The sequence below is a fragment of the Sporothrix schenckii genome (assembly GCF_000961545.1).
Source record: "Sporothrix schenckii 1099-18 chromosome Unknown Cont47, whole genome shotgun sequence".
NCBI lineage: Eukaryota > Fungi > Ascomycota > Sordariomycetes > Ophiostomatales > Ophiostomataceae > Sporothrix > Sporothrix schenckii.
Genome location: NW_015971148.1, coordinates 3,499,922 through 3,526,550, shown reverse-complemented (window position 1 = coordinate 3,526,550; position 26,629 = coordinate 3,499,922). Strand labels below are relative to the sequence as shown.

Below are 26,629 nucleotides of genomic sequence, written 5' to 3'. Positions count from 1 at the left end.
CTTGGGTCGTCTGGTGTTTGCTGGTCTCAGCACGTTGCGTTGTACAGAGATCGTCGTCGTGCAATTGGCGTAGTTGGGTCGATGACGAAATGGGAGGGCAGACGTCAGCAAGTGTGGGAGTGGGTTTGAGGCGCGCAAGTGCTGTAGGCGTGCAGACGGGCGGGGATGTGCACCCGGAGCCTCGTCTGAGCTTACGAAGCATGACACGGCTACAGTAGGCGCGAGGGATGGAAGGCACCTATCGATCGCGGAACAGGAAGGCGCAAACCATGTCGAACAGTAGGCTTTGATTTGGCATGAGTCTGATGGCTAACCCGTGACAATGCACAGCACAATATTGATTTCACATGGCTTGCAGGGCCGCAGTGAGCTAGACGCTCCCGACAAGATGGTCACCTCTAGGGTAGGCCCTTCAGGTCGGCCTGTATCAAGCGATGTTGCACGCAGGTGCCGGAGTTTGCCGTTTGAACTTGACAGGGCATACGACAAATCATAGAACTGATCCAAAAATAAAAATAATAATAAAATAATAAAATAAAGTAACTATAAATTTTTTAAAAATAAATAACTAAATAAAAAGATAAAAAAACGGTAACATTCCTCGGCTTGATTCCAATGCGACATCGCCGGCCACAACGGCCGACGGAGCAATTCAGCGATCCGTTAAGCGAGCAAGCTAGACATGCCGCGGCTCGTCCAGCCACGCAACCCGATTCCAAACATCAAAATGTGGAACCACTGGAGCTCTAGCGATGCTAGACAGCCTTGGACCGGGCCAATTGCTGTTCCATACATGAGAAACTACCCTGAATCACGTCACTGACGGACGGACCTGTCACGTCCCGACAGCGTCAGGTGAGGGGCAACTCCGTGCTACTCAGTGTGATGTTGTGTCGCCGCATTGCGTGTTGATAGTGTCGTCGTCGACTGAGTCGCAACATTTTGATGAGTCGGTCGCTCCTGCCGAACATGTCATAGAACAGCGCCGCTTTCAGCGCTTGAGTATGGAAATGCACAACGCTTGCAAGGCGGATCTCTCCGCACACTCACGCTCCATCGCCACTTCCCAAACTCGGCAGAGAGGCGATGAAACACGTTGTGCCTCGCAACATCTGGAAGGAGCGACCGGGACAAAACGTAGGAGATTGCAGCCAGATAGCAGGACGGTCTCCCGGCCAAACAGGACACAGGACGCCCACAATTGCTTGTCGTTTGGTATTCCTCAGCGATTTGGAAGAGAACAAGGCGCCCTCCGCGGAGCGTTGTGCCTCCCCTCTTCCGTCGTCAACTTGGTGGCATGTGCACCGCCCAACCGGGCTAGCTGGGAATAGTAGGATGCGAGGAAGGCGGGCTAGTTGTTGGGTCCGCGATTGCCACGTCCTGGCACGTAATTGTCCTGTACTTGGATGCGCAAAATAGGCAGTGGCGAAAGACACTGAAGGAGGGAGAGAAGACGACGAAGAGGAGAAAAAGGGAAAGAGCTGCCGGCGTCGCAACTCCACAGGGTCCGTCGCCAAGATTGCTAAACATCGGAAGCGGGCCACAGGGGCAGGCGGCGAAAAAGGAAAAAGGGACAAGTGTAAAAGAAAGGCGCTGCCCGCCATCACGTCACAACCGTTTGCTTGACTTCTCTTGCGACAAACCAAACCTACTCACTTGCACACCCGTCTGCTACCTACCAACTCTCCATCTCCATATCTCTCGGCAACATTTTCATCGCCTCTGAGCAACCATAGAAACGCCACAATGGCCGGCAAGACGTTTTACGATTTCAAGCCTCTCGACAGTAAGTACACTTGTTTTGTTATTTGTCGTAGACCTCGCTTCGCTTTGGTCCTCGCTTCGCGCGATGCTGACACGCATACCCAGAGACCGGCAAGGAGCTTGACCTGCACAAATTCGAGGGCAAGGTCGTCCTGATTGTCAACACGGCGTCCAAGTGTGGCTTCACGCCGCAGTTCGCCGGCCTCGAGAAGCTCTACAAGAGCCTGCGCGCCAGCTACGGCGACGACGTTGAGTTCCTCGGGTTTCCCTGCAACCAGTTCGGCGCGCAAGAGCCGGGCTCCAACGACGACATCCAGAGCTTCTGCCAGATCAACTACGGCGTCTCGTTCCCGATCCTGTCCAAGATTGACGTCAACGGCGACAACGCGGCGCCGCTGTACAACTGGCTCAAGGACTCCAAGTCGGGCCTCCTGGGCCTCAAGCGCATCAAGTGGAACTTTGAAAAGTTCCTGGTCGGCCGCGACGGCGCCGTCATTGAGCGCTGGGCCAGCACCACCAAGCCCGAGGCGCTGGAGAAGCCGATTGTCGATGCCCTGGGCGGCAAGCCCACGGCCGCCCCCACGAAGACGGAGGAGCCCGCGGCTGCCCCGGCCGCCACGGCAACGGCATGACTCTCCGGTGACGACAAGGGAAAGCTGTGAGACGGGCGGCGGGGCGCGGGATGCATTAATATGGGCGAGGTTGAACGTTCCCCCTGGGGCCTAAAGAATGATACCAACCTTGGAATAATATTATCTGGCATTTCTTCTTGGATTGTTTGCCTTGCTTTCTCCACGGGGCGGCAGCCGTATGGAGAGCAATTGCGTCCGTGTTCTTCAACCGTGTTCTTCAACTGTGTTCTTTGGCTCGTAGTACGCTTCTTGGATACTATACCGAATTTTTGTTTGTTGCAGGATAGAGAAATGAACTAACATTGTTCACTTCCTTTCAACGTCGTCTCACCATTTCAACGGATCTAGGTCAGCCTTGCCTACGTCGGAGCCGGAGTTCAGCCATCTCGCTCCGGTGCGGTGGACCAGGATTTACGAGGGCCGATCCGCTGGGTCATCCCACCGGTTGCATCCGCCTTGAGCTAAAGAAAGTCAGCAATTTTTGGGTAGAGTTTTTGTAGGTGGCACTCTCAGGTGGTAAGACAGGAATAGGCTCAGGTTATCCTGACAACTCTGTCCCTTACAATTCCCTTCAGCCGTGATACTTGTCTGCTGTGGCCCTTAACGCTCAATTTATCATGTGATTCAGCGCTTGGTTAGTTGATGTGAAGCAGTGGATTTTGTACACTGTTTTACACAGTACGTACGCGCGAAACCCTTCCCTTGTCTTCTTACATGAACAAATTTCTTCTTAAAAATGGAACTGCTATCTGGTTCTTGGAGGGCTGTGCTAATATTGTGTTAAGCGGAAGATATCCCAGTATGCGAACGTTAATTAAAATTGACAGTTCTTATATATTTTTCAGCACACGTTTATTTATTTAATTTTTTTTTATAAACAGGTTTCTATTTTTAACAAGACCACACCTCTCATCATAACTTGCGTGCCTTTACAGGTCATGTCTCAACCTGACCCTCGCCATGAAGGTGTTTGTTTAAGTGGATTGTTTCCTGTCGTGTCGTCGTGATAGAAAAATTGATTTTGAGATTCTGCATCATGTTCACCTCTTCGACTGATTCTAATTTTGGAAGCCACCGTCGGTCTGCGGCACTGCTCTGGGGGTGTGCGAGATAAAGAGACCCTACGTATCCCGTTCTGTTACAAGGCCGTGTTTTATTTTTATCGCTGATCCTGCCGAGTAACGACTGGCCGAGACCACAGTCACCTTTCACGGGTAGTAATATCAATACGATTATGTAAATACGACTAGGATGATGTTTTTGGACAGTTTGTGGGGAACATGCGAAACCAAGTCGTCCCAATCAAAATACAGTGCAAAATAGAAGCACCTCACGGGATGGCCATTGTCCATTCGGCACGGGACGGGAGCAGTCTGACGAGGTAGAATGCAGAGTGCAGAGTGCAGCATGGCGGTCACGGGATTTGCAGCAGAGCCGTCGACTGTCCAATGCCAACCAGGCTCGGCTGGTTATCCGAGACGTAGAGGTGTGGGTGCAAGTTGGATGTTGGATGGTGTGAGTTGAATATAATAAACAAATAAAATAAAAAATAAATACATTTTTTTTTTTAAAAAAAAAGACACTGAGCAACACAGTACAACACAAACAGCCATCCTGGTATTTCCCGACACAGCCTTGGTTCATTTCTACATCGTATATTCTTTTCAGCACAAATGAAGTTCCCTCCTCTACCAGGTTTCGCTGTTGGTCCTATGTCCACGCCCCTCCACAAAACAAGAATATAGCCTCCAACGTTGACAGAAATTGGCCGAGACCAGCAGCACAGCCTAGGGTCATAGAGCGCTGTCCACGTATACACACCATCAGCGTTGCGGGAGAAATAGATTAAAATGACGACAGGACGGTTGTCTGGCAGAAACAGAAAAGGAAGCGGACAGAAACCGCTCAGCCAGGAGTGTGGGGTTTAATATAGCCGGAGAAGACAAGGAGAAGGACGACGAAGAGGCATGTGACGCTGTGACGCTGTCAACGTTGGTCACGTTGGTCCTGTTCGCCGTACGTCGTCATTCTCTCTCTCCCTCGCTTCTTTCCCTCTTATCTTGTTTAGATTGACCGCCTCTCGCGGTTTCTCTTCTCTCTATCCATGGCACCTTATTCGCTTGTTGCTGCCAGCTGCCAACGTCCCATGGCCCCTGTTGGCTGTCTCATCTGTTGTGCACTTGTGTGTGGTGCAAGTCTGTTGGTCACAGCAGGTCTGTTTGGCAGATGATGTCGTTCGTCCGTATGTGATCATAATACTGTCGTATTGCATGAGTTTCTTTTCTTTCCTTCTTTCCTTCTTACCTCTTCTTGCTCAACTCCATGCACTTGACCCAATATCCCGCTCCCTACTTGGGGGTCGGTGCGCCTCTCGTGATGTGCAAGGACTTTACAGCGTCGCCAACTCGCCGACGATATTGCCTCACGAGCCTTGATCCTTGCATCTCGTGTATGCCTTGCACAATCCAACAAAAGAAAGCGCAAATCAACAGGGTCTTTTGTGAAATCATCTTGCATCGTCCTCCTGCTGGTTTCTTTCTCGTGTCTCTTTGCCGACGCGGCCGCCGGATCAGCAATATAACAGCCCATGCAGCCGAAATGATATCATTGTGCGTTGGTCGAGCACGCACCCCCAACGACCGCAATCTAGGCGATAAGGGAAGAGGAACAAAGCCACTCTTTGTACAACATGTTGTTCTTCTCTTTCCCCGTGCAAGACTGTGGGTTGTCATCGTGATGTTTGCCACATGCATCTCATTTCCCATGCTGTCCGGATCTTGTGCCGAGTTGCTCGTGTCAGGATGCCACTTGGTCCGTCATTGTCCAACACTTGTCCGCTATGACGAGTGAAGCTGGCGTCATTGTCCTGCGTTTGTTTCTGTTTTCGTCTTCAGCCCAGCGCTTGCCGGGCAATGTTGACAGGCCGCGTAGCCTGGAAGCATCACCGACTTTGTCACCAACGATGTGGCCAGCTGCAGATGGTCGTTCTGTGCCCGTTCCACAATATGTCCAAATCCCTTTTCTCGTCAACCCTTTCGACGATATCCATAAGGCTCCAGGTGCTGGGACAGCAGATGGGGCGAATGCCAGGCTAAGCGAGAGGCACAAGACGGCCTAAGAATCAAAGAATATATTGCCATTCTTTTCTTTTCTTTTTTTTTGTTTTCCTTTCTCGCGCCCTGTCCATCTCCATCACTGCCCGTCCCTGACCTCTCGCACGGGACGAGTGTACACGGCCCAGCCTCGAAGGCTCCTAGAAATCCTCCTGCAATCCTGTCCACTAGGCTGATGCAGAATAGATTAAATACGCGAGGGCGTGATATCGGGCGTGAGAACGGGCATGATGGCGGGAGTGGTGTCGGGCAATATGCCATCAAGGGATGCCGAGTTGTAACCAGGAAATTCGTCCAGGGCGTCATGGCGTCAGGGAGTTGCGGTGGCAACGCGTCAAGGCGGCGCTGGGAAAGGAAACGTCCGGTTTGGTACGAATAAAGTGCAGGAGTCAGCAATATACGATTTCCAGAGAAAGCATGGAGACAGGACGACTGACGGTTGGACGACAACACGGGATGGGCAGGACGTGACCGGTCTGTTGCGTCGCGTCGCACTGCCTCGTTGTCCTTTGTCTTGTCTTTTGTCTTTGTCTTTCCAACTCTCGTCTTCAGTCTTCCGTCTTCCATCGTTTGTATCTCTGGCTTGAGTGCAGTTGGCTTCATTTATTTTTCTCCCGAAATGCGAAATGCGAAATGCAACCGCCGATGCTCGGCGGAGGCCCTTGCGCCCCATTCTCTCTGTCCTAAATCTCCTCGTCCCGATGCCCTCTGACCAGGACCGTGGGACTCTGCTGACCGATGGCGAAGCCGCTGTAAACAAAGTACGAGGCGACGCGTGACGGGAGACGGCAATCTATTTCTCGCCACAGTTCCTGCCGCTGTCTGGTCACCTCCCGCTTTTCGTTTCGTTCCGGCGAGACCCTTTTTCTGTTTTTCTGTCTGGGGTAAACGAGCCGGGCCATGGGCTGAAGAGGGTCGAGCAGGACCTTGCACATTGTCGGAGATTGTCTGGTCAGGATGAAGGCGTTTATCGTTCGAGGCTCTGGTTTCTTTTGATTATCGTCAGCGGAGCAAAAAACAGAAGCTGTGTTCGCAACAAAACAGAGACGGCTGTGCCGCAGATTAAATACCCTTGACCTACGTCTACTCTTTTCGCTCGTCATCGTCATCGTCCTGTTCTTTCTCTCGCCGCCCCCTTTCTTGATCGCTCGTCTACGCACGACATCGGGGAGCATGAGACACTGCAGCTGGGGTAGTATTGTCCCATGGTATCATGGCCACACTGCTGTCCTCCTTGATAAGGTGCCGAGTTCCAGGACGATGAAAGACGCATGCCACGGTCTTCCCATGAGGGTAGACGAAGAGAAAATCAACAAAAAATAAAGGAATCAATATCAAAATCCCCCCCACGACGAAGAGAGGCGGTCGTGACCTCATCCACCTGTCAAAAGCCCTCAAGCCCTCAACCGCACATCGACAACCATGGCTCGACAGAAAAAAGGAAGCATCAAGCAATCAAATCCGGGGCACGACGCATCACCACATACTCGTCGTATGACATTCACAGGGACCAAAGAGGAAGCCACAGAGGGAGGACCCATCCTTTTTGGGTGTTCCATACCCACCTTGAGCTTCTGCCTTTTGCCTTTTGCCTTCTGCCTTCTGCCTTCTGCCTTCTGCCCCTCTGAACGTCTGCCAGTCCAATGGTTGCCTTGCCGTCCCATCCTGATCTTGTGCAGCCCCGGAGCAGCAGCTAGGCACATGTGATGAGACTGTGCGCCGTTGTGCATGCATACGACGTGCAGATGTGCGCTGCAGCAGCAATCAAGATACCGACGGAACTGGACCAGGCTGGGGCACTGGGCCTCTCAGCCTTTTTTTGCAGTGTGGACGTTGACCGTTGGATGGATCCCGCAAAACCCTGGGCGGCACTTTCCCCGGCACTCTTCCGTAACTGTCGACCCTCTTTGGCCACGGCGGGATGTGGACTCGAAGCGGAGCCTGGCTGGCTGCCTGTGTTCGGAGTACCCTGTGTCTGAGGTTGTCACGATGCCCGTGGCATCCTCGGTCGTCCTTTGATTCTTGTTACATTACTTGCTTAGTTTTCGATCGTCATAACCCTTGTTATCGCAGCCAAGAGTTTCGGTATCCTCGTTTGCTCCTCGTGCTTTACCGAGGGTACTGACCGGTCAAGAGGAAATTTTCTCGAGCACGCTTCGTCGGTCGAGCCACGACAACGTCTACATCTTATTTACCCCTTTGTATATCCTCCTGCCTTGTGGGGTGCTGCCAAACCAAGTGCGAGTGCGCCATGACCGCGGACGAGAAAATGCGCGGACTGAGACTGCTTTGGTGTTTTGGATCTAGACCAGCAAAGGCAACTGGCAACTGGCAAAGTGGATGAAGAGTGGAGGAGTGTCGGTGGGCAGGCGTGGAATATATACAAAAGTACAAAGTACGTTTGTGAATGAAAACGTTTAATCTATTTGGGGGTGGGCGTGCAGCTGCAGACGAGGGCGTGTAATGTCTCATGCAGACCGTCGAACCATCGTACGTTTTGCGAGCTTCAAAGTACTTTGTACGGAGTAGTCCTCTGTATTTTGGGCTTTATCTCGTGTCTTCCCCGCAAAGATACCTCTCTGTTTCGTCGACCCAGGCGATGCATTCACGCGAAATAGATAAACAAGGTCCATAAGTGAAAGGAGCGCGTAATGGAAACGAGATATGCAAAGAGGGTGACGAGATGATCTCCACCCTGGATGGCTCTCGTGCATCACTCACGAGCATCACTCACGAGCATCACTCACGAGCATCACTCATTGGCCTCAACGGTGTCGGCATCGAGCCTTGTATTGCGTCTGTTTGTTGACGACGAGGTTCTGGGGCGACAAAAGGGGCATGCCATGCAACACGCCGCCTTTCACACGGCCCATCAATATCAAAATCAAATCAAATAGGCATCAGCCAACAGGACACAGGATCAAATGAACCAAGAGCAGCCTTCTCGCGTTGCCCTGACCAAACTTTATTTTACTGTTTATCAACCGTCTCGTCCTGGGCCGTTGATTTGGTAGCCCTGTCTGTGGGAAGGCTGAGCAGCATCCCGCAACATCCCGCAGCACTGTAATTGCCAGGTTCTGGACCAACGGCGGGATCAGAGCACTGCGAGGGAGGATCCGTGAGGAGGCAATTCGGAGTACAGCCGCCACAGGGCAAACACAATCCGCAATCATACGCTGCATCTCACGCCCATCCCCGCGTCTGAAACACGTCTTTGTGTACAAAGTACATCTCCTCTGGCATGTGAGCATGTGCACCGACTATCGACAAGGCAAAAGACTGGGCAGAATGAGAGCAGAGGCCACACGACTCTGAGGTACTCCGAAGAATGTACCCATAGTGGACATCTTGGAGGTCATTAGAGAGGGCACGGAGGCAAAAGGTCAGGGCGTGCATCCTCCTCTACGGTGTACTTACACTCCCGTAGACGGCAGAGAGCGACTGTGTAGAGCACGACGATTGGGATTGCGCATTGTATTATTTTATTTGGCGTTGTATAGTTTGTCTTGTTTGTCTAGTCTTGCCTCGCCTTTTCCTGTTTCCTTATTTCAGTTATCAAATTTGCCCCGTTTCAACCCCCGGTTGTTCCCTTACCGTCTCCTGCCGTCCGCTGGCCGTCCACCATTCGAATGGTTGTCTGGTGTCTGTCTCTTTTTTTTTCTCTTTTTTTTTCCCCCGTAAATCACACAAGCACAGTTTAATACGTAGACATACAGTCTCTCTTCAGCGATGGCCTGCTCTTCAGGAGGCAGGCCATCGCACCGGTGCAATCGCTCCTCCGGCGTCCGATGCTAGGAACATTTATATCCTTTACTCGCGAAAACCGTACGGTTCGAGGCATTTGTTTTCATATGTAGTTTCGAGCTGTTGTGTCCTCCAGCAGACGCGCTCCGCTTCACGTTTTCGTTTCTTTACGACGCATTACAGCGCACTGACAATCCATTTTCCCACGGTCGCATTGACCAAGAAGAGAACCACAGGTGGCAAAAGCCAGACAGCAGCACAAAATTACGAGAAACAAAGGAATTACGTCGTAGTCACAGAGTTCGTTGTACTAAAGTACGGCCTGTAAAACAGCTGGGAAGCACTTGCTACGAAAGACAGGCAGGAGAAAGACGAGGTCGAGACTGCCCATTTCATTGGCGGGCTTTGTGTTTGCAAGGAGAATCCTCATAAGGGGGGGGATTCGTGTCTAAGAGCAAAGACTGATGCTTCCGCTGGAGGGTTGTTCGGATTGACCAAAACGGGCGTCCGGCCGAGCCAGTTTGTCAGTGCACTGCAGAGACCGGCAGGGGTTGAATTAGTGGCTGCCGAGCTCAAAGAGGCCACTGACGCACACCAAAACCAAACAAACAATGACACTAAAATAAACCATAAATTAAATCAAAATTTAAATACAAAATTGCTCTCTCTCCACCAAAAAGGGAATTGTGGAGATCATTGTAACGTTTCATGCGACGATAAAATCAAGTACTTTTTTTATTTTGTGCGCGCGCACCACGGAAGACGAACACCCTACACAGTCTGGTCCGATCTTTATCGTCTTTATCTCTGCGCCGTCAGCACCCAACACTCCCACCTCCGTTGTCAAGGCAAAAGTGAAGGACAATGGATACATGGTAAGACCATACAAACTATATCGTATTTCGTATGTTGCACAATGCGTCAGACGTCGTAGACAGATGCGGGCGACTGTTATCATCTTATCTTTGCGTTTGAATTCTATGGAACGGCCAAAGTCAGGCGCATTACCGGGCAGCAAAGCCCGAAAACGATGGCCGCCCAAGGACAACAGACAAACTTGCCAGGAACGACACTGCACCATCAATACGTAACAGAAAAAGGAGATTCTAGCGTACGGAGTACTTTCTGTCACGGGCAGCTTGGCTGGTTGCTTCCTCGTCCCAGACTTGGCCAGGTTGGGCCCGTTGGGGGCTGCTTGGGGTTGCTTTTGGCGTCACAGTGGCGTTGAACCGTTGCGACCGCCGGGGGAAGACTAAAATTGGTACGGACAATTTGGTAGGAAGCAGGAAGCAGGAAGGGAAGCAGGGAGGCTCGGACGCGCCAGAAAAGGCCCGAAACAAAGACGGGAGTCGGTGAGGGGAAACCAAAGAGGAGGTGAAGACGAGAAGAGATGGGAGACAAGGGGACGGCAAGATAAAGATACAAATGGCGGGACGATAACAACACCAAATCTCGTATCCGGAGGACATTGAGTGCCATGGGACAGCCTTCCACGTCACACACGCCTATTGCCGTTTATCCCTTTGCTGTTATCGCTTTCTCATGACCCGCAAACTGCAATGTGTCAAGAATGTGGACAAAATACATCTGGAGAACAGTACTTGAGTATCATTTGGGGCTGCTCATTTCGCCGTGCCTTTTGTCCTCGGATAGTCGAATCGCTGCCAATCACAACGCCGCTCGTCACGTTCAGAGCCGGGATTGTCACAAGCCACAAGATCAAGCGAAATGGGCCTAGAAGCCATGGAATACGAGAAAGAAAAGACCCAAAGAGGAGAAACTCAAGAAAAATGCAAAGTACGCACACATGAACGACCCCGACAATGTAAAGACAAAGCAAGAGACGAATGATCACTCCTGACTGGCCTTGGTTTCGGTGCAAAACCACCGAACAAAAGGATGGACAAGTGTAAATAATAAAAGGCCCTCTCCAAGAAAGAAGGGTACAAGCAGGTACAGCGAGGTTTAGCGGCGCTGGTAGCCCGACATTCCCCTGGTCGTGTCCTCCGAACTTGCAAGCGGGCAGCTCCTGTATTGGCGCAATCAGAAGGCGGCAACTTTTGGTCCTCCCTTCTGTGCCAAGGACGGAGAAAAAGAACAAGAGGAAGATCATCTGTCTGTTAAACGGCTGAGCCAAGACACGAAACGAGCAACGGCGAATGTTGGAATGCAGACTGAGGAGTGCTCCGTGTACTTTATGCTTTCGAGGTCGATATTCCATCGTGTTTCGTACTGCAAGGTCTATGGAGTATATATTTCGTAATTAGCCCGCCGGTTCGTTTTGTTCGGAGAATGTTTTTCGGAAGAGCCTTGTGGCCGGTGTCGTCGATCGCTTGCGCTTATTTCTGCATCTGCATTTGCATTTGCTTTTGCTTCTGCATTGCTTTTGCTTTTGCTGCTTTCTGGTGTCGTGCTCTGTTGTCGAGCTTGTCTCCCTCGTTTTTGTGGGTCTTCTCTCTTCGCCGTCGCAGCCAAACTTCCTCAACGTCGCCTTGGACGGCACTGACGGGAGAGGGGGAGAGAGGGGAGAAACGGATGAACAGACAGACAGTCGACGTCCCTCCCTCCCCTCTTCGCGTCTCCTCTTGAGCCACTGTCGTCCGTCTTTGCCCCGAGCGCTCCTGCCGACAGGAAAAAGGGACGAAAATGCAGCGCCGTGCATTTGTCTCGATGACAAGGTGGTTGGGTATTTTGTTTTCCAGTCCTGTAGCGTTGGGTTGGGTGTACGACACATTCTCCCTCCCTCCATTTGAGATTAACCATGCATGCTTACCCGCACGCCGCAAGCGCTTTACACCCAGAGTCAGGGGGGGAAGATGGATGGCAGATGGCGGATGACGGAACGGTTGATGCCATCACATTGCGTCGTCGGATTTGCCCCTGTTTTTGAGCGATTCTTTCTGTTTCTTTTCTGGTGCGACTCGTATTCCTCTGTCAAACGCATTCATCATGCCGGTGGCTCTCAATTAAATTGGCAGCCTAAGTCGCATCCATCACCGACTTGAGTTCGCTCTGCGTGGAATGAACTCTAGACAAAGTGCGATTCTCCGTGGGACAAACCAAGAGCGTCGGGAACCCCCCCTTACCCCCCCACTCATGCATATCCTGCGTCAACCGACTAGGGCTGGCCTGGCCGCGCCTGGTTTGGCCTAAGTGAGTGCTGTCCGATTGCGAGTGTGCCCTCCCCATTTCGTGCGAAAGTAAACAAACGGTATTTCGGAGACGTCGCAAGTCTGGAAGGTTTGACGGCTGCTGGCTGCTGGCCGGCCCTGTCCTTTATCACCAGATGCTCCAGTCGATGCCTTTTCTGAACCCCCCTCGATACACCCCTCCCCCTGCCTCCCTTGTCAAATCCAAGCCAACCAATGCGACCGAAGGGGAGACCACCTTTAGTCTGTGACCACCCACCTCCCACTGAATTCAAGAAGAAAAACAAGGACAGCACGCAAACAGCAGGCAAAAGCGGTGCTGTCGTCCCCTCGGAGGCCTTTGACTCTCATTGTGGTGACGTCCTCGAGATTCCAGAAAACTGCTGTGTGTGGAAGTCGAACCAGCCAACGCCTGATTCTGAGTTGTTGCCTCCCGCGCCCCTTCTTGAAATTGTGATAACTTGAACCATCCGTCATCCGTCATCAGATCGTCCTGTCAACAACGCCAGAGGCGACACGGTAAGTGAGACGCCAAAAGTCTAATTCATAAACTTCAGAGGCGGCGAGCGGCCGGACCGCCGGAACCGAAATCGTTAGACTGTGCACGCCATACATTTCTAATCCTATGCGGAGCAGTGCAGTTCCAAAACATCCGGTGAAGCCAGCCGGGCAGGCTGCAAAAGGACGATGCTTTCGCGATATTTTCCAGTTCTCACCGTCTCGAGTGTATGCTGCGGGTGAGTTTCTTAAGTCGCGCGGAGACACGCAAGAAGACAAGAAAGGTTCGACAGACTAGGACGAGACAAAACGACAAAGAGATATGCGGGTCAAGCAGCGACCACTAAGGAGGAATGGCGGGAGGGAAAAGCTTCCATGCAGACTTCTTCGGGCCTTCTAGCGCTCTAGTCGAGGGTGTGGGAAGAAAAAATCGAAGGGATTGGCTGGAAAGATGGGCAGTCCCTGCACCAGTGGCGGCGGCGAAGGCGGCGGTGACGGATTTTTCTGGTTTTTTTTTCCTGTTAGCTGCCATGTCCACCCATGTACAGACACCACCTTAGGTGCAGTTGTAGTGCTGCATGATCTAGCGCTGAGAGGGGAGAACATGAACAAAAGGAGACAAAATGACCGTCGGCCAGTAGAAATCCCCAGATGAAATCCCGATCTCAAATGATTGTTGTTTGGAATTGCAGGCGCAAGATGAACAGACCAAAAGATATGATGCTGGGCTTCCTACCAGCTGATTGAGCGGCGCTGGGCGAGAGTTTTCCCTCTCTCTTTCCCCCTCTCTCTCTCGCCTCTTCTTTTCGGGAAGTCCCTCTCCCTGTGTAAGCGATTGCAGCATTTTCGTTGGGCCTTGGGTCTAAGACTATGGTCGCGAGGCTAAGTGAATTTGGGCAGCATCCGGAGCCGAAGCTGATTTTTTGGGCCGCCTCCGTCGCAAGAGCGCTGCGACTGTTACGAACTGCCAACGAAGCACTCGTCTTGTGTCCGGTCGAGGGTGTTTCTGTCTCGTAGAGTTTTTAACCAGACGTTGAACGACGGTGAGACTACAGGGAAAGGGGGCCCAAAAGAATTGAAATAAAAGAAAGGAAAAAGGAAGGCACAAACAGAAGTGAACAATGGAGACAAGTCTGCGCGGAACAAAACAATGCTCAATGGTCGTTAGGCGATAGCAAGGGGCAGTTCGCATCAAAGCCTGGAACCCTGTCCGGTTCCCCACGTCTCGACAGGGGATGCAGTACTCACCTTTCTCATTCGTCAAAGTGTAGAGACGCGGACTGCAGGCTAGTATGCGACCAATTCGTTCCCTTTCAACTGTTCTTTGTCCGGGTCCATCGAGCTACTTAACAAGATGCAATTTCAACATGCAAAGTGACAGGATATGGTCTTCATAAGAGAGGAGCATATAGGCGAAAGCACACTGCTGAACGAGTTTACTTTCCTATCCTTGGTCGCGATCCAGTGTGGTCAGCGCACGGCATTATTCGCAGGGTGATTTGTTTATGTCAGCCTCATGCAGGTTAACGTATTTGGCGTCCTCGGGGTGCCGAGGCTCCTCTTCTGGGTTTGGCTTGTGAAGACGATGAGACCATTTTTGCAAGGCTGCAAAACATGACCATCAAAGAGCAATACGCCCCCACGATCAAAAGCTCAGACGCAAAGGTTAAGCAAAAGAAAGACCCATGCGGCTTGAGTGATTGAGATTCTGGCATCTGTTTTTCAGTCGGAAAAAAGCACAGGCCGTGTTGTAGGTGTCGATTCGGTGAAGAATAGGGGGAGCCAAAACATTGAAAAGGGGGGGTGTATGGGGACGCTTGTTCGGATAACCGCTTGAGTTGAAAGAGAATAGCCCCGGCAAACATGGTACAACGCACGTCCATTTCATTTTTGTACTTTCGTAGAGAACAAAGGTACCCAGCGGTACGTCGTGCGTCGCACTCAGTCCTCTGCTTGTTGTCTGAAGTGGTCTAATGTACGGAATCGTTTAGCGCCTGACCGGGGGCTCGTTGCACCGGCGAGACATGATCGACATTGGGACGAGCCTGACCCTGGTTCGAAGTTCTGAGTCGACGGCATTGAGAAAGCGAAATGAACGCCAAAGAACAACAATTGGTGCTTGTTGAGGAGGATGGGCTGAGCCGAAGAACAGTGATAATTACTGAATACAGTACAAGAGCATCGGGAATAAGCAAACATCAACTGGCGCAGTGTTGGACGGTCCGACAACGCAATGTTTGAAAGGACGAATACTTCTAGATGATAACACAATGAACCGCGGAAAGTGAGGGGGAGCCCAGCGGGGAGTGGGATACCTTGTTCCACTCGGCATCCACTTAATTGCAAAAGTGTCAGGGACGAGAGGAGCAACATACTTTTGAGAGGCACGAAGGATAGGCCTGTGTGAAGACGCATTTTCCGAGGCACTCGTCTGCTGTATGTGGTTGATAGTGACAGTTGCTTTGCTGAACGTGACCCTCTCCGAGCTTCGCCGTCAAGTGACCAAGTTCTTGTGCTCACCCCTCCCCGCTGCACCTGATATGCCTTTGTTTCTGTTGTAATGGTGGCTTTGTGGTGCATCGGGGATCTCACAGCTATCAGGGATCGCCACAAAATTAAGAGGCACGGGACGAGAGCTGCAAACCCACCAAACCTTAAAACCAGGAATAGAAATAGGACCTGGTGATATGGGAAGATACACTCATGCCAAAGAGGATTGACAATGGCGAGCCAAGGGACGGGTGAGGTCACACTCGCGAAGGCAGGCGAGAAGGGCAAGACCGCGAGCGGTTCAATTTTTAGAAACTCTGAAGGCGGTCAATTTATTTATACAGGGTTGCGAGCGAAGACTGGGACGGATTTTGGTGATATGTCAACTGGCATATTGATGTGCTTCCCGTGTTGGCTTTCTGAGTCCGAAACAGTGGTTCGTTGAGAGCAGCGTTCTTTTTATATCTTCAGATTCGATATCGTCAGTGCGTTTCCTTCTTTAATTAGAAGGTGGGTTGTCGTTATGGTCTCGCTTTGTGCCGCCTGCCCTCTTTGGCGTGTCGAACTCTGCCTGGGATACAGACACCATGCCTTCAATCTTCGCGGGAGCACATCATGGCGCAGTACGTAAAAGCGAACTGGTGAATAAGTCGGCTTTGGCTACACCTGCGAGATGCTGTCGACGATGTGTCGCCGTCGATGATGATAAATGTGCGTCCTGCCTCATGCACCACTTCGGCTTTTCGAGGCTTTCAAAGGCATAAACGAATGCACTGTAGGGGATGTGTGCCAAAGCAGGACACTTACAAAGCTAACAACGGACAACACACCGCCGAGAACACCATTCAACAGCGCCCATCCTAGCTTTTGGGGGGCAGGATGGCGTCACATCTGCCAGGATGGAAGCGAAATGGAAGCAAAAAAGAACGATGCGGTGCAAAGGGTTATCTCCCTGTTCGTTGGCTTTCGAATGGGGCATAGGACATCGCGCTAGGGGATTTCAAGAAGGAGGAAGAGATGCTGTGGAGGTCTTGTGGATTCTTGATGTGTGAAATGTGCCAAACCCAGTCGGAACTTCGTTGCAATCGAGCATGTGGTGGGCCAACCGCTTTGCCAATGGGAAGCGCTGAACATGCCGGCGACCCATAACTGGCCTTTTTGGCCCTGGTTGGGACGGCGAACTTTCTTTTGCGATGTTCAAGTAGCTCGCGGGCGTGTAAATGGGAGCTGCATTAGTGCCATGCACCGCCATGCAGTAGCGCCCCCCCTTTACATCCCCTCGCCAGCTGCAGCCCGAGCTTGTTTCTTTGCAATTGCGTCTCGTTGCGACTTGCGCCTACGACGTCAAAAATACCCGGTCTTGCGAGTATGCGTACTCCGTTGGGTGTCCAGCGGCACAGGAGAACTCATTTGTCCTTTAGCGGTCGTTAGACTGAGCTACAGCGCTCTCTTTTGGTCGCTGTGCGTCTCCAACTTTGTCGCAGTCTTTGTTGCTGGTCTTTGTGTCCGTTGTCTTATGTTGCGGGGGTGGGTCATCGAGATACTCCGTGGCCGTCATTCTCATCACTGCAGTGTATCTTCTGATATATGTGTTGTGATACGCTGGTCAAGATGGAAAGACATGGTCGAAGAGAGTGGCAGTCTGCCGTTGCGCCAGGTCGTCGCCGCCCCAGCAGCAACGGCAGCAGCATGTTGTAGCAGCAGCAGGAGGAGTAGTGCGCCGTCTCCTTTCAAGAGTGGTTCCCAAAACGGTGTCGGTGAAGCCAAAGCTTCTCCTACTAAGCACCTTATTTCCCAGGCCAGCAGGTCTCTCGTAGGAGGGAAGAGAGGGGTGCTAGCTCTTGAGCAAAATGAAAAGGACCAGCCAGGAATGTGGAACCGTCCTACCAATCGACTGCATACTCCCCAGGGTAAATCACCTAGAAAGTGAGAGCGGTGGTGGAGGTCGCCCTGATATGGTATCTTCTCGCTGGTACGAATGTACACCCCAGCTAGCTCTTCCGTCGTCTTTGCGTTTTCTTTTCTGCCTTCCATCTTGGGTGTAGTCCCGGCTGTTGATGTGTGAGGCTAGCGCAGTTTGGCTGATTGCGTGTGGGTAGCATCCAGCCGTTCTGATTTGCCTTTACTCCCCCTCTTTCGTTTTGGCGGCTGTGCTTCTCATCCCAGAGAAGCAGGCCGTCTTTGCCAGCGACTGGATGAGAGATGCGAGCTGAAGACCTTGGAGAAGTAGTTGAGGTATCGCGTAAACGACGCAGCCGAAGACATCGGGTTGAATAGTCGATGGACACACTCCGCATCCTCGAGGTCGGCTGCTAGACTGTGGTCAAAACAGCCATGTGAAAGCGCTCTGACCAGCTACTGGACTGTGCTCAAATCTACCAAAGACAGAAGCCGTCGAGCAACCAAAAAAGGTCTCGAGTCCCTGAATAATAATATCAAGGTCTGGGGATTGGTTGTAAGGGGGTTGAGCAAGTCTGTCGTCAGTTGTAGGTACCATTGTTCCGTGAAAACTTCATAGATTGGTTAGCACTGCCTGCGAAAAGGGAACATCCCCAGCGACTGGCTACTGTCACGATATCTTTTTGGCAAATGGGGGCTCGTCTTTCACACTGGCCTGGCCCAGGCGGTCAGGCCTGCACCCCCTTTTGGTTGTGGCAGGCCAAGACACTGTAATCTGACATACATGAAAGAGACGTTGTTTACCAACTCGAGTTTCCGGCCACTGTGCTGCTTTCACATTTTAGCGTTCTACTCCAGTGTCAGTTTGTTCGTTTTCAACTTTGGCAATTTAACCGAAATGTAACTGCGACACTACGTTGCGAGGTTGGAAGGCAAGTTGTGGGCGCTCAATGCAAGCTTTTAAAAAGACTGAAAAAAGGACAGAAAGTTTTGTGTTGAAGAGCCACTTACACGAAGGGGTTCTTTCTTCTTTTGGCTGGTCGGCGATCTTGGCAGGCTCAGATAGCAGGGCGACTTAAGGTTCGACGACCACTCGTCCTGTGAGATGCCTCCTGAAGGCTCTGGCATTGTCGTGGCCCCGAAGGATCGCAAAGGCCGCTTCGGCTTGTCTTTGTCGTGTCGTGACCGACCATGCAGGATATGCGATTTGTCGATGGAATGCTATGCAGTGAAGATAGCACAGAGAACACTCTTCAGAGGCACTGGAATCCAGCGAGCGCCTACTTGATTTAACGAAGACCTAGCCTATCCACTCTGGCTGGCACATCCTTTCTTCTTGTCCGACCGCTTGGGATTGTCCCCACAAAAAAGATAAGAGGGAAAGAGTGAAGCATCGTGTAACTGCTCACCGCAAGACAACGAAGTGCTGCGTTTCGGTCACTCACAGTCGGAGTTAGCCGGAGAGGAAGATGCCAAGCCCCAGATGAAGCTAGTAACCTGCGCTTGTGGCTTGAGAATTTGATGCCAACGACCCAAAATCTTCCTTGCACAAAGGTGGCGTTTTTGGCTGACTGGCATTCGTCGAACACGAGACAGAAGACCCATAGAAGCCTGTGTAGAAAACCAAGGAAGCGCGGCTCGAAGCAACTTTGCCCGGTTGTCGTTAGGAATCTGGAATTGATGAAATAAATCAGTGTCCGATCCAGCAAAAGCCAATGGGATCGAGACAATGAACGACCCTAACCCGATCTTGTTGCAGTGACATCAGATCAACGACTAACCGAGGAGTGTCGGTTGTGGCTTGTGCATGTGCCGTCTTTTGTGACATAGGAATTGTGTTTTTGTATTTTCTGGCGACGGCCCGAAGAGGATGTCGGGGCGGCGACATGCAATGTGCGTGCCTCGTCTTTGGCAGCAGTGGGCCGGTCATATTCGTACTCCGTAGGTACGAATACGGCGCGAACTAAAAACTGACACTGTGAGAGTCGACTTGTAACATCTTCATTCAGACCCAGCTATTTTGCCGTCATATTTGCTTTTTGACGTTGTCATATTCGTGTGCACCGGAGTGCGCTATGAGTGCCTCGGTTCGCTCTAACCATCAGTAGCATTTGCTCGCGTGCCCCAGTGGCCAGGGTACTGGCAAAGAATTCACCGGAACCCTTCTATTTGGCGACCTGCGCAGACGAGCTTAAGTTAATAGGGGCAGGTCAAATTAACGTTGCTCTGGACGCAGGCAATCCGTCAGCGGGAACGAGACATGGAGGAAACGACCCTGGGAACAGAAAATCGACAGCCCAGCGACTTACTTGGAGCGCCCACCTCACGTCTGCCTCAAATTTGGACGGGTCCCGCGTCATCACCGTTGCTCTCTCATCCCAGCCCTCATTTTGGTGTTCGCATCCGACTGTTCACATGCTGCCACATCGTCTGACAGCATGCTACCCCATTAATGAATCCCACTGGATGGGAAATATATTGCCTGCTGGTGGCTGTGTGGCGTCGCTGCCTATGAACAGGTCCTTGAGGCTTTGCCCTTCTTCTTTTGTACACAGTAACTCGTATTTTCGCCTTCGGCCGTTACGCCCACCCACCGAGCTTTCCGCATTCGAGCACTCGCCCAAGTGGAAACAAAAGCGTCGATACTCTAAAAGACTCGAACGGGATGAGAGGAAAGGTAGCGAGTGATGAGCGTCCCCTCGAGGCCCACCGGATTGTCCGTCAATGCCGTCCGATGATTGGTTGTGCATGTCTGTTCGATGCGCGTCGTGTGTTTTGGCCGTTGGAGACGGACGCGATGCCGTTTTAGCCCCTCGTGACAGGAGCGAATGCCGCGAGATCCAGGATTGGCTGCACCAGGCATTACTGGTATGGCCCAAGTTCAGATGTATGAAATGAAGGACAAAGGTGGGAGACGCATCGTGTTGTGCAAGAATCTTACGGGGGAGCGCATCTGAGGTGCCTTTGCCCTTGCCTTGCGCAACACCGTACCCCCTGCTGCGAAACGGGCTGACCTGAAATAAAAGGGCCGTCTATTTGGAGGAAGGCACTGCTCAGTAGGGAAAATGACAGGGTTGCCCTTTCCGCGTTCAATCTCGTCCAGTCCCAATATCCAGACAATGACGAACGCACGACATTGGAAAGCGCCACGGGAGGAAAGAGCAAGCAGATTGGCTTGTGTGACTGCTGCTGTCTGAGGCGTTTGCCATGACGGCATCTCCGCGTGGCTGCGCCGTGAGGCAAGAGCGTCCGGAACAGCCGTCCGCATACGGTGTATTACGTACCAGTCGTACTCCGTACTTCGTCGAGCACGATATAACGACTTAAGCAATCGCATCTGGCATGTGCTTTCGCTATTTATGCGGCCAATTTGGGCGCACAGATCAGCTACAGAGATTGTTTACGAGGACATGCGACTGGGGCCAAGCCCATGGCACAAAGCCAGGAAGGCGCAAACGACGGTCCAGGATGGAGATATCTGGACGGGAAGCGGCGACGCAGCCTGATGTTTGTTGTTGCTTCACTTTTCATACGACACAATTTGAACAAAAACGAAAATGGAGTCGCCCACAAACAGGTCACGCTAATCTGCATCAACCATCCTTAGTTTCCCCAAGGCACTTGTTGTCTCTTGCCGCCTCTCACCCTAGTCGACCCATCTCACTGTCCAACCCACCCAGACGGAGACAACAAGGCCTGTCCACCAACTGTACTTTGCCCCTCTCCGCGGGCAATCGCTTCGCACCATTCGAGCAAGAACGCACTTGTCTTGAAGGCAACTTTCACGCTCTGTCTCGGCGCTCGTAGTCGTAAAATTTTGCGCCTTTTCGACAATGCCTGATATTATTCCACAAATATTACAGAGCCTTGATTATAGAAACTCGCAGCTCCGGCGTTTCCAAAAGGTAGTAATTACTGGCCAGGAGACAGGTGTGGCCAGGTATCTAATTATCGCCAGTCGTCCACTGTCCACAGCTTTTCCATCGTGCCTTCCCGAACGAGAACATCTTCGTCCACTTACACGGCAACCGCGCGCCTTGCTGTTTCCCCTTCATATCCCTCCGTGTGTTCTCTCCCCCCACTTCAAGGTAAACCTTCTTTCCTCTTCTTTCTCCTGCCCTCCTGCCCCTCTCTTCCAGACAAAGCAGCAAACTGCAGGCATCTTAACCCCCCCTCCCTAAACATAGAAAAACAGATTAAAAAAAAACAGAACATAAAACCCACGCCTTCTTGCGTGCGCTACATTAGCGTACCCCCCTCCCCCTGGCTGGCCCTGCGTACACCCCTCCCCCCTTTCCTGGTGCTGTCGACTTTGTACCCCCTTGTACCTTCCCGGTGGATGTGCTGGAGGAAATGCAATGTGCTCTCTGAAGGCAAGCACGACCCAGAGATCACCTGCTGGACCTTGGCCCATCCTCCCCAAACCTCACAGCACCAAACGCGGGCGGGTTCATTGGCGCTCTCCTACTCCTGCCTCCAAGTCTCTCTTGTTTCTTGGCTCCTTCATTCTCTCGTCTTTTTAGCCTTTTATTATAACAGGACCTCTCGTTCTTTCCTTGTTCACGCAGTGCTCAGCTGCCTCCTTTTCCAACCATCACGCCTCTCAATCTCGTTTCTTTTTGGGTCTCCTCATATATTTTTTGTTTATTCTCGTCACGCCTCTGGTCATAACTGCTAACCAATACACGCTCATGGGCCTTCTCGTCGTCGTCTCATACGCTCTTCATCCTTGACCGTCTCAACCCTCTGTCGAGCTTTGGGTCTTCTTGTTGCGTCCCGTGTGTTCGTTTCTGTCACGCATCCTACCCAACGGCTGCGTCGTCTTTACGATTTTTGCTTGTGCTCGGCGACACCCTCATCTTGCTCGTCGGCCTTCTCTGTCTCTTGGTCCTCACGCATCTCGCCTTTGTCGTCAACCTGGCACCCTCCACGCTCTTCGCCTTGGCCCTCCCGGTTTCCTCCTCGTGCTCGCCCGTACACCTCGCATTTTGGAGTCATTTCTCCCTGCTATGGGCCGCTTCCGTTGCCATATTAATACCGCCCGTCTTCCCACGTCCCGACATATACGTCTTGTGAAGGCCGAGCCGCCAGACGATTTTTGAAAGCCGTTCTAGCAGCTTTTCAGGACGCCGACGATACGTTGAACTCCAAATCTCAGCATCTCCGCCTCATTTGATCTGTCCCTCTACTTCTTTTCTTTTACTTCAAGACCCGACCTCCCGCTCTTTCTACCCCTCTGCATCTCATCTACCCCTCTTCTCGCTCCTTCCTATGTTCTCGTTGCTGAGTCCTCCCTCATCCCGATATCATCATCCAACATTGTCTTCATCTTCATAGCATCTGTCTGCTCAGCTCTCGACACCATGACCGTCCCCATGAACGTCCAGCCTCCCAAGGCTGTTGAGGTCGCTGCCGCCGCTGCCTCTGCCGCCGCTGTGCGAAAGCGGAGACGGCGCACACCTGCAGGCGGTGCTGCTGACGATTGCTTCACCTGTTCCAAGAGGAATGTCAAATGTGACCGGAGACGGCCGTACTGCTCACAATGTCTGGAAGTGGGCAACGAGTGCTCAGGCTACAAGACCCAGCTTACTTGGGGCGTCGGTGTTGCCAGCCGAGGCAAGCTCCGTGGCTTGTCTTTGCCCATTGCAAAGGCACCGCCAGTGGCTCCCGGCTCAGGCAACCACACGCCGACTAGCCTCAAGAAGGACTCGATTTCTTCGCCAGCACGCCAGCGGTCCGAATCCACCGCCGGCAGCATGAACTCGTGGATGGACCGAGAGGCCATGGCGGCAGCCGCTGTTCTTTCGTCCTCTGTCAACTCTGCAGTCTCGCCTCGGAGACACCACGCACATGACGATGGCGACCTCACCTACGACCGGTCTCCCTCCGTGTCTCATGCCTCCTACTCGGGTTATGAGTACTCGCCCATGTCGGGCGACCATGCTGCTCCGACGTCTGGCCCGATGAATGTCAATGGCATGGCAGTTCAGGTGCCCATGTCCCAGCCGGACTGGGCTGCCGCGGCTGTGGCTTCACTCTCGCCCTTTTCTGGCAGTCTTCCGGCCGAACCACTTTCATACCACCCGAACCAGCACGCGAACCAACACCACCAGCACATGCAGGCACAACAGCAGCACCTTTCTACATCCATCGACTCGCTGAGCGAGGTAGACTACGTGTCCCCGATACACCACACACTGTCCCGCGAAGAGATTGCGTTTCTGCCCACTTCCACCGGCATAATGTACGACAGCCACCTGGCCGGAAACAACTCCCCGGTGCCTGAAAGCCCCATCGCGGCTATGATGATTGAGCAACGGGCAGCTCCGACGTCGTGCCCTAGTCTCGTCTATGCTCCCTCCGAGCAGGACTCGAGCTTGACATCGTCGCACCCAGACAACTTGGACGTGAATCTAAGCGCCAAGCTTCTGCGGGAATGTGACTCGATGGGTGAGTTCCTCTACATGTATGCTCCTTCTCCGCTCTCACACGGGTCAACCAAGGAGCAGATGAGGTATTTTCCATTTAGAAATAGCCTGACCTCAAAACTAACCTAGATCTAGGGACTCCTTCGGACATGGACACCTTCAGTACGAGCGCTCATTCCACGAGCCAGTTCTGGGGTCCCTTTACTGAGGGCGAAGCCTCGCCTCAAAACCAGGCGTCTGCAATCGCTGGAGCCTGGCCGCCCATGATGGAGGACCAGAACACTGTACCAGTGACCTCGGATCTGCTCGTGAAGATGCCTTTCTTTATGGATTACTACGAAAACACAATGTGCCCGTCCATGGTTTTCATTGACGGTCCAAACAACCCGTTCCGCGTTCACATTATGCAGCTTGCCCGCTCGAGCCGCAGCCTGCAGCATGCTATCTGTGCCCTGGCCTCTTGTAATCTGCGGATGAAGCGCAGGCTCAGCCTTGGACAGCACGGACGCGATCTTTCGGATACGTCTGACGATTCGACAACCCCCGAGGACCTTTCTGTCACCGAGGAATACCAACACCGCAACCTCGCCGTACACCTCTTGAACGAACAACTGAACGACCCCGTTAAATCCCGCCACGATTCCGTTTTGGCCACCATACTTCTTCTTTGCCACTACCGCATGGCGGAGTCGGGCATTGCACGTTTCCACACGCATTTTGCTGGCGTCAAGAAAATTTTGAGCCTGCGCCGTTCATCACCATTCCCGCCCTCTCGCGACTGTGCTTGGATGGAATCCGTTTTCACCTACTTTGATGCTATTTCCGCGAGCATCAACGACCGCGAAGGCCAGCTCAACACGTCATTTTATGGCGTTCTGCCCGACACCCAGCTCCTGTCACAGGGCGCTGAGAACCTGGTTGGTTGCGACCGCGAGTTGTTTCGGACCATCGTAAAGCTTGGGCGTCTCAACCTCCTTTCGCAAAACCGCCCTGTACAGGACCTTTTGAATCCCAGCGGCGGCGGCCATGGAAACGGCGTAATGGGCCGCCGTGGCTCCCGGACTCAAGGTTCGCGCCCTGACCGGTTCGTCAACGGTTTCGGGCCCACGCTGGAGGAAGAGGACATTCTGCTGCCTGCTTCGAACCCCACCCCCTCGTCTTTGAACGACCCTCGCATGTTGTTTTGGAGAGAGTGGAAGGAGGCTCGCATTGCCCTCCAGTCGTGGGAGTTTGATCCCCAGCGCCTGATTGCCTCGCTGCAGGACTCGACGCCGACCAGCAGCACTCAGGTTCGCGACCTTGGGTCGCTTTCGGAAGCCTTCCGCTATGCTGCGCTCCTCTATACCGAGCGTCTTGCGAGCCCAAACGTGCCATCGACACACAACAACTTCCGTAATCTGGTCAGCCAGGTTGTCTACTACGCCACGAGCCTCGAAGCCGGCTCGTCTGCCGAGAAGTTCTTGCTGTGGCCTCTTTTTGTCGCCGGAAGTGAGTGCGTCAACGAACTCCAACAAAACATTGTGCGCTCCAAATGCCGCGAGATCATGTCCCGTTCAGGTTACATGAACAACTTGGCAGCCCTCGACGTGCTGGAGCGCCTCTGGGCTAGCGATTTCCAGGACCAGGACAACATCACCCACCGGCGGGGACCTTTCAACTGGGCTCGCTGCATTGGCGGTCCTGGCGTGGACGTCGAGTGGATCATGTTTTAAGAACGCTTTTATCTATTCTCCGGGCGTTACTCAATGTCTTCTCAATCTCCCACTATTTCGCTCTCCCGACCGCTTTCATCACTAATTCCCCCTTTCCTGGGGTGCTGGTTTACGGCCATCCATGTCAACCAGCTTATTGTATTTGTATGGTTTTGTTTCTATTGTGCGTCCCTTCCTATGTTGTTACGGGTCACGTCATGATGGTAGGCAGGCTTGCCTTCCTAGTTATGTTTTTTTTTGGCGCTGCGTTTTGTTTTCCTATTTTAAATTGGGTTCGCCACTGGTCTGGTTGGGGTGTTTTATTGCTTCTACGGGTATGATTTCCTTTTTTTTGCTTCTTCCTCCGCTTCTCTATTTGTGCGGTCTCATTCTGGGAGCCTCGTGGGGTCTTCAAGGGCGATAGAAAAAATCACTGGTTTTCTGGTCGCCATGAACGGGAGGATATGCACCAAACACAACACGCAACGCAACACACATATACGCTTGGGAAACACGATTCCTCTAGGGGTCATGAATATAACGACTTCTTTACGCCTCTCTCTATCAAACTACACGGACCATCTACCGTGTACTATCTACCATGTCCTTCGTTCTGGCAATGGCAATTAGCTCTGCAGAGACAGTTTACAACTCAATGCTCACGATGAAAATTCCCCCAAAAAAGAACTTTGTCTTTTGTGAAAGCCGATGTGATATGATGTTAGGCGGCCAATATTCTGAAAGAAAAATAAGAAGGCGATATGTGGTGGTGAGACATAGCATTGCTGCGAAAGTGGGGACACCTGCGAAAAGTTGCGTGTTAATGTCCCAAAAAGGAAAGAGGGCATATCAGGCCTGCGTTTTGGGCTTCGGAAATGACATGGGCCCATAACAAGGTGAACGGTTCGCTTGGAGTGATGCCCTAGAAATATTTCTTTATAAGCGACTTGCCTACTTGGAGATTTCTCTATTGGAAATATTTCGCTCCGCGAGCTTTTTTTACTTCCATTTTCAAAAATTCATCATGTACCAGAGTGAAAACCCAGTGCTGAAAAGCGTCTATGACAGGCCGTACGTTTAAACCAGTGAATAAACACAAGTCAAAATAACATTGGCGGCCGGTTTGCAAAAGGATCCAAAAAAGGCAAAGAAATTTCATAATATGTTAATAAATGCAAATTATCGCAATGCAATCCCACGGCAGTCCGTCCTCATCTATAA

The 26,629-nt window shown here is 52.1% G+C and overlaps 5 protein-coding genes across 5 annotated transcripts; 4 read left to right on the top strand and 1 right to left on the bottom strand.

Moving 5' to 3' along the window:
- Nucleotides 1–1,746: 1,746 nt before the first annotated feature.
- Nucleotides 1,747–2,396, top strand: SPSK_04561 (glutathione peroxidase; the record flags this gene model as incomplete). Its single annotated transcript, XM_016731364.1, has 2 exons — nucleotides 1,747–1,786; nucleotides 1,870–2,396. The coding sequence occupies 2 exons, from the start codon at nucleotides 1,747–1,749 to the stop codon at nucleotides 2,394–2,396; spliced, it is 567 nt and encodes a 188-aa protein (XP_016585654.1).
- A 3,796-nt stretch (nucleotides 2,397–6,192) lies between these two features.
- Nucleotides 6,193–6,444, bottom strand: SPSK_10991 (uncharacterized protein; the record flags this gene model as incomplete). The annotated part of the gene is made up of 1 exon (XM_016737212.1): nucleotides 6,193–6,444. The coding sequence occupies one exon, from the start codon at nucleotides 6,442–6,444 to the stop codon at nucleotides 6,193–6,195; it is 252 nt and encodes an 83-aa protein (XP_016585653.1).
- A 6,174-nt stretch (nucleotides 6,445–12,618) lies between these two features.
- On the top strand, nucleotides 12,619–13,198 carry SPSK_04586 (uncharacterized protein; the record flags this gene model as incomplete). The annotated part of the gene is made up of 3 exons (XM_016731388.1): nucleotides 12,619–12,787; nucleotides 12,890–12,921; nucleotides 12,962–13,198. 3 exons carry the CDS (start codon nucleotides 12,619–12,621, stop codon nucleotides 13,196–13,198), a joined length of 438 nt encoding a protein of 145 aa, XP_016585652.1.
- A 3,813-nt stretch (nucleotides 13,199–17,011) lies between these two features.
- On the top strand, nucleotides 17,012–17,320 carry SPSK_04708 (uncharacterized protein; the record flags this gene model as incomplete). The annotated part of the gene is made up of 1 exon (XM_016731506.1): nucleotides 17,012–17,320. The coding sequence occupies one exon, from the start codon at nucleotides 17,012–17,014 to the stop codon at nucleotides 17,318–17,320; it is 309 nt and encodes a 102-aa protein (XP_016585651.1).
- A 5,332-nt stretch (nucleotides 17,321–22,652) lies between these two features.
- SPSK_03969 (fungal transcriptional regulatory protein) lies at nucleotides 22,653–25,429 on the top strand (the record flags this gene model as incomplete). Its single annotated transcript, XM_016730784.1, has 2 exons — nucleotides 22,653–23,739; nucleotides 23,853–25,429. 2 exons carry the CDS (start codon nucleotides 22,653–22,655, stop codon nucleotides 25,427–25,429), a joined length of 2,664 nt encoding a protein of 887 aa, XP_016585650.1.
- Nucleotides 25,430–26,629: the final 1,200 nt, after the last annotated feature.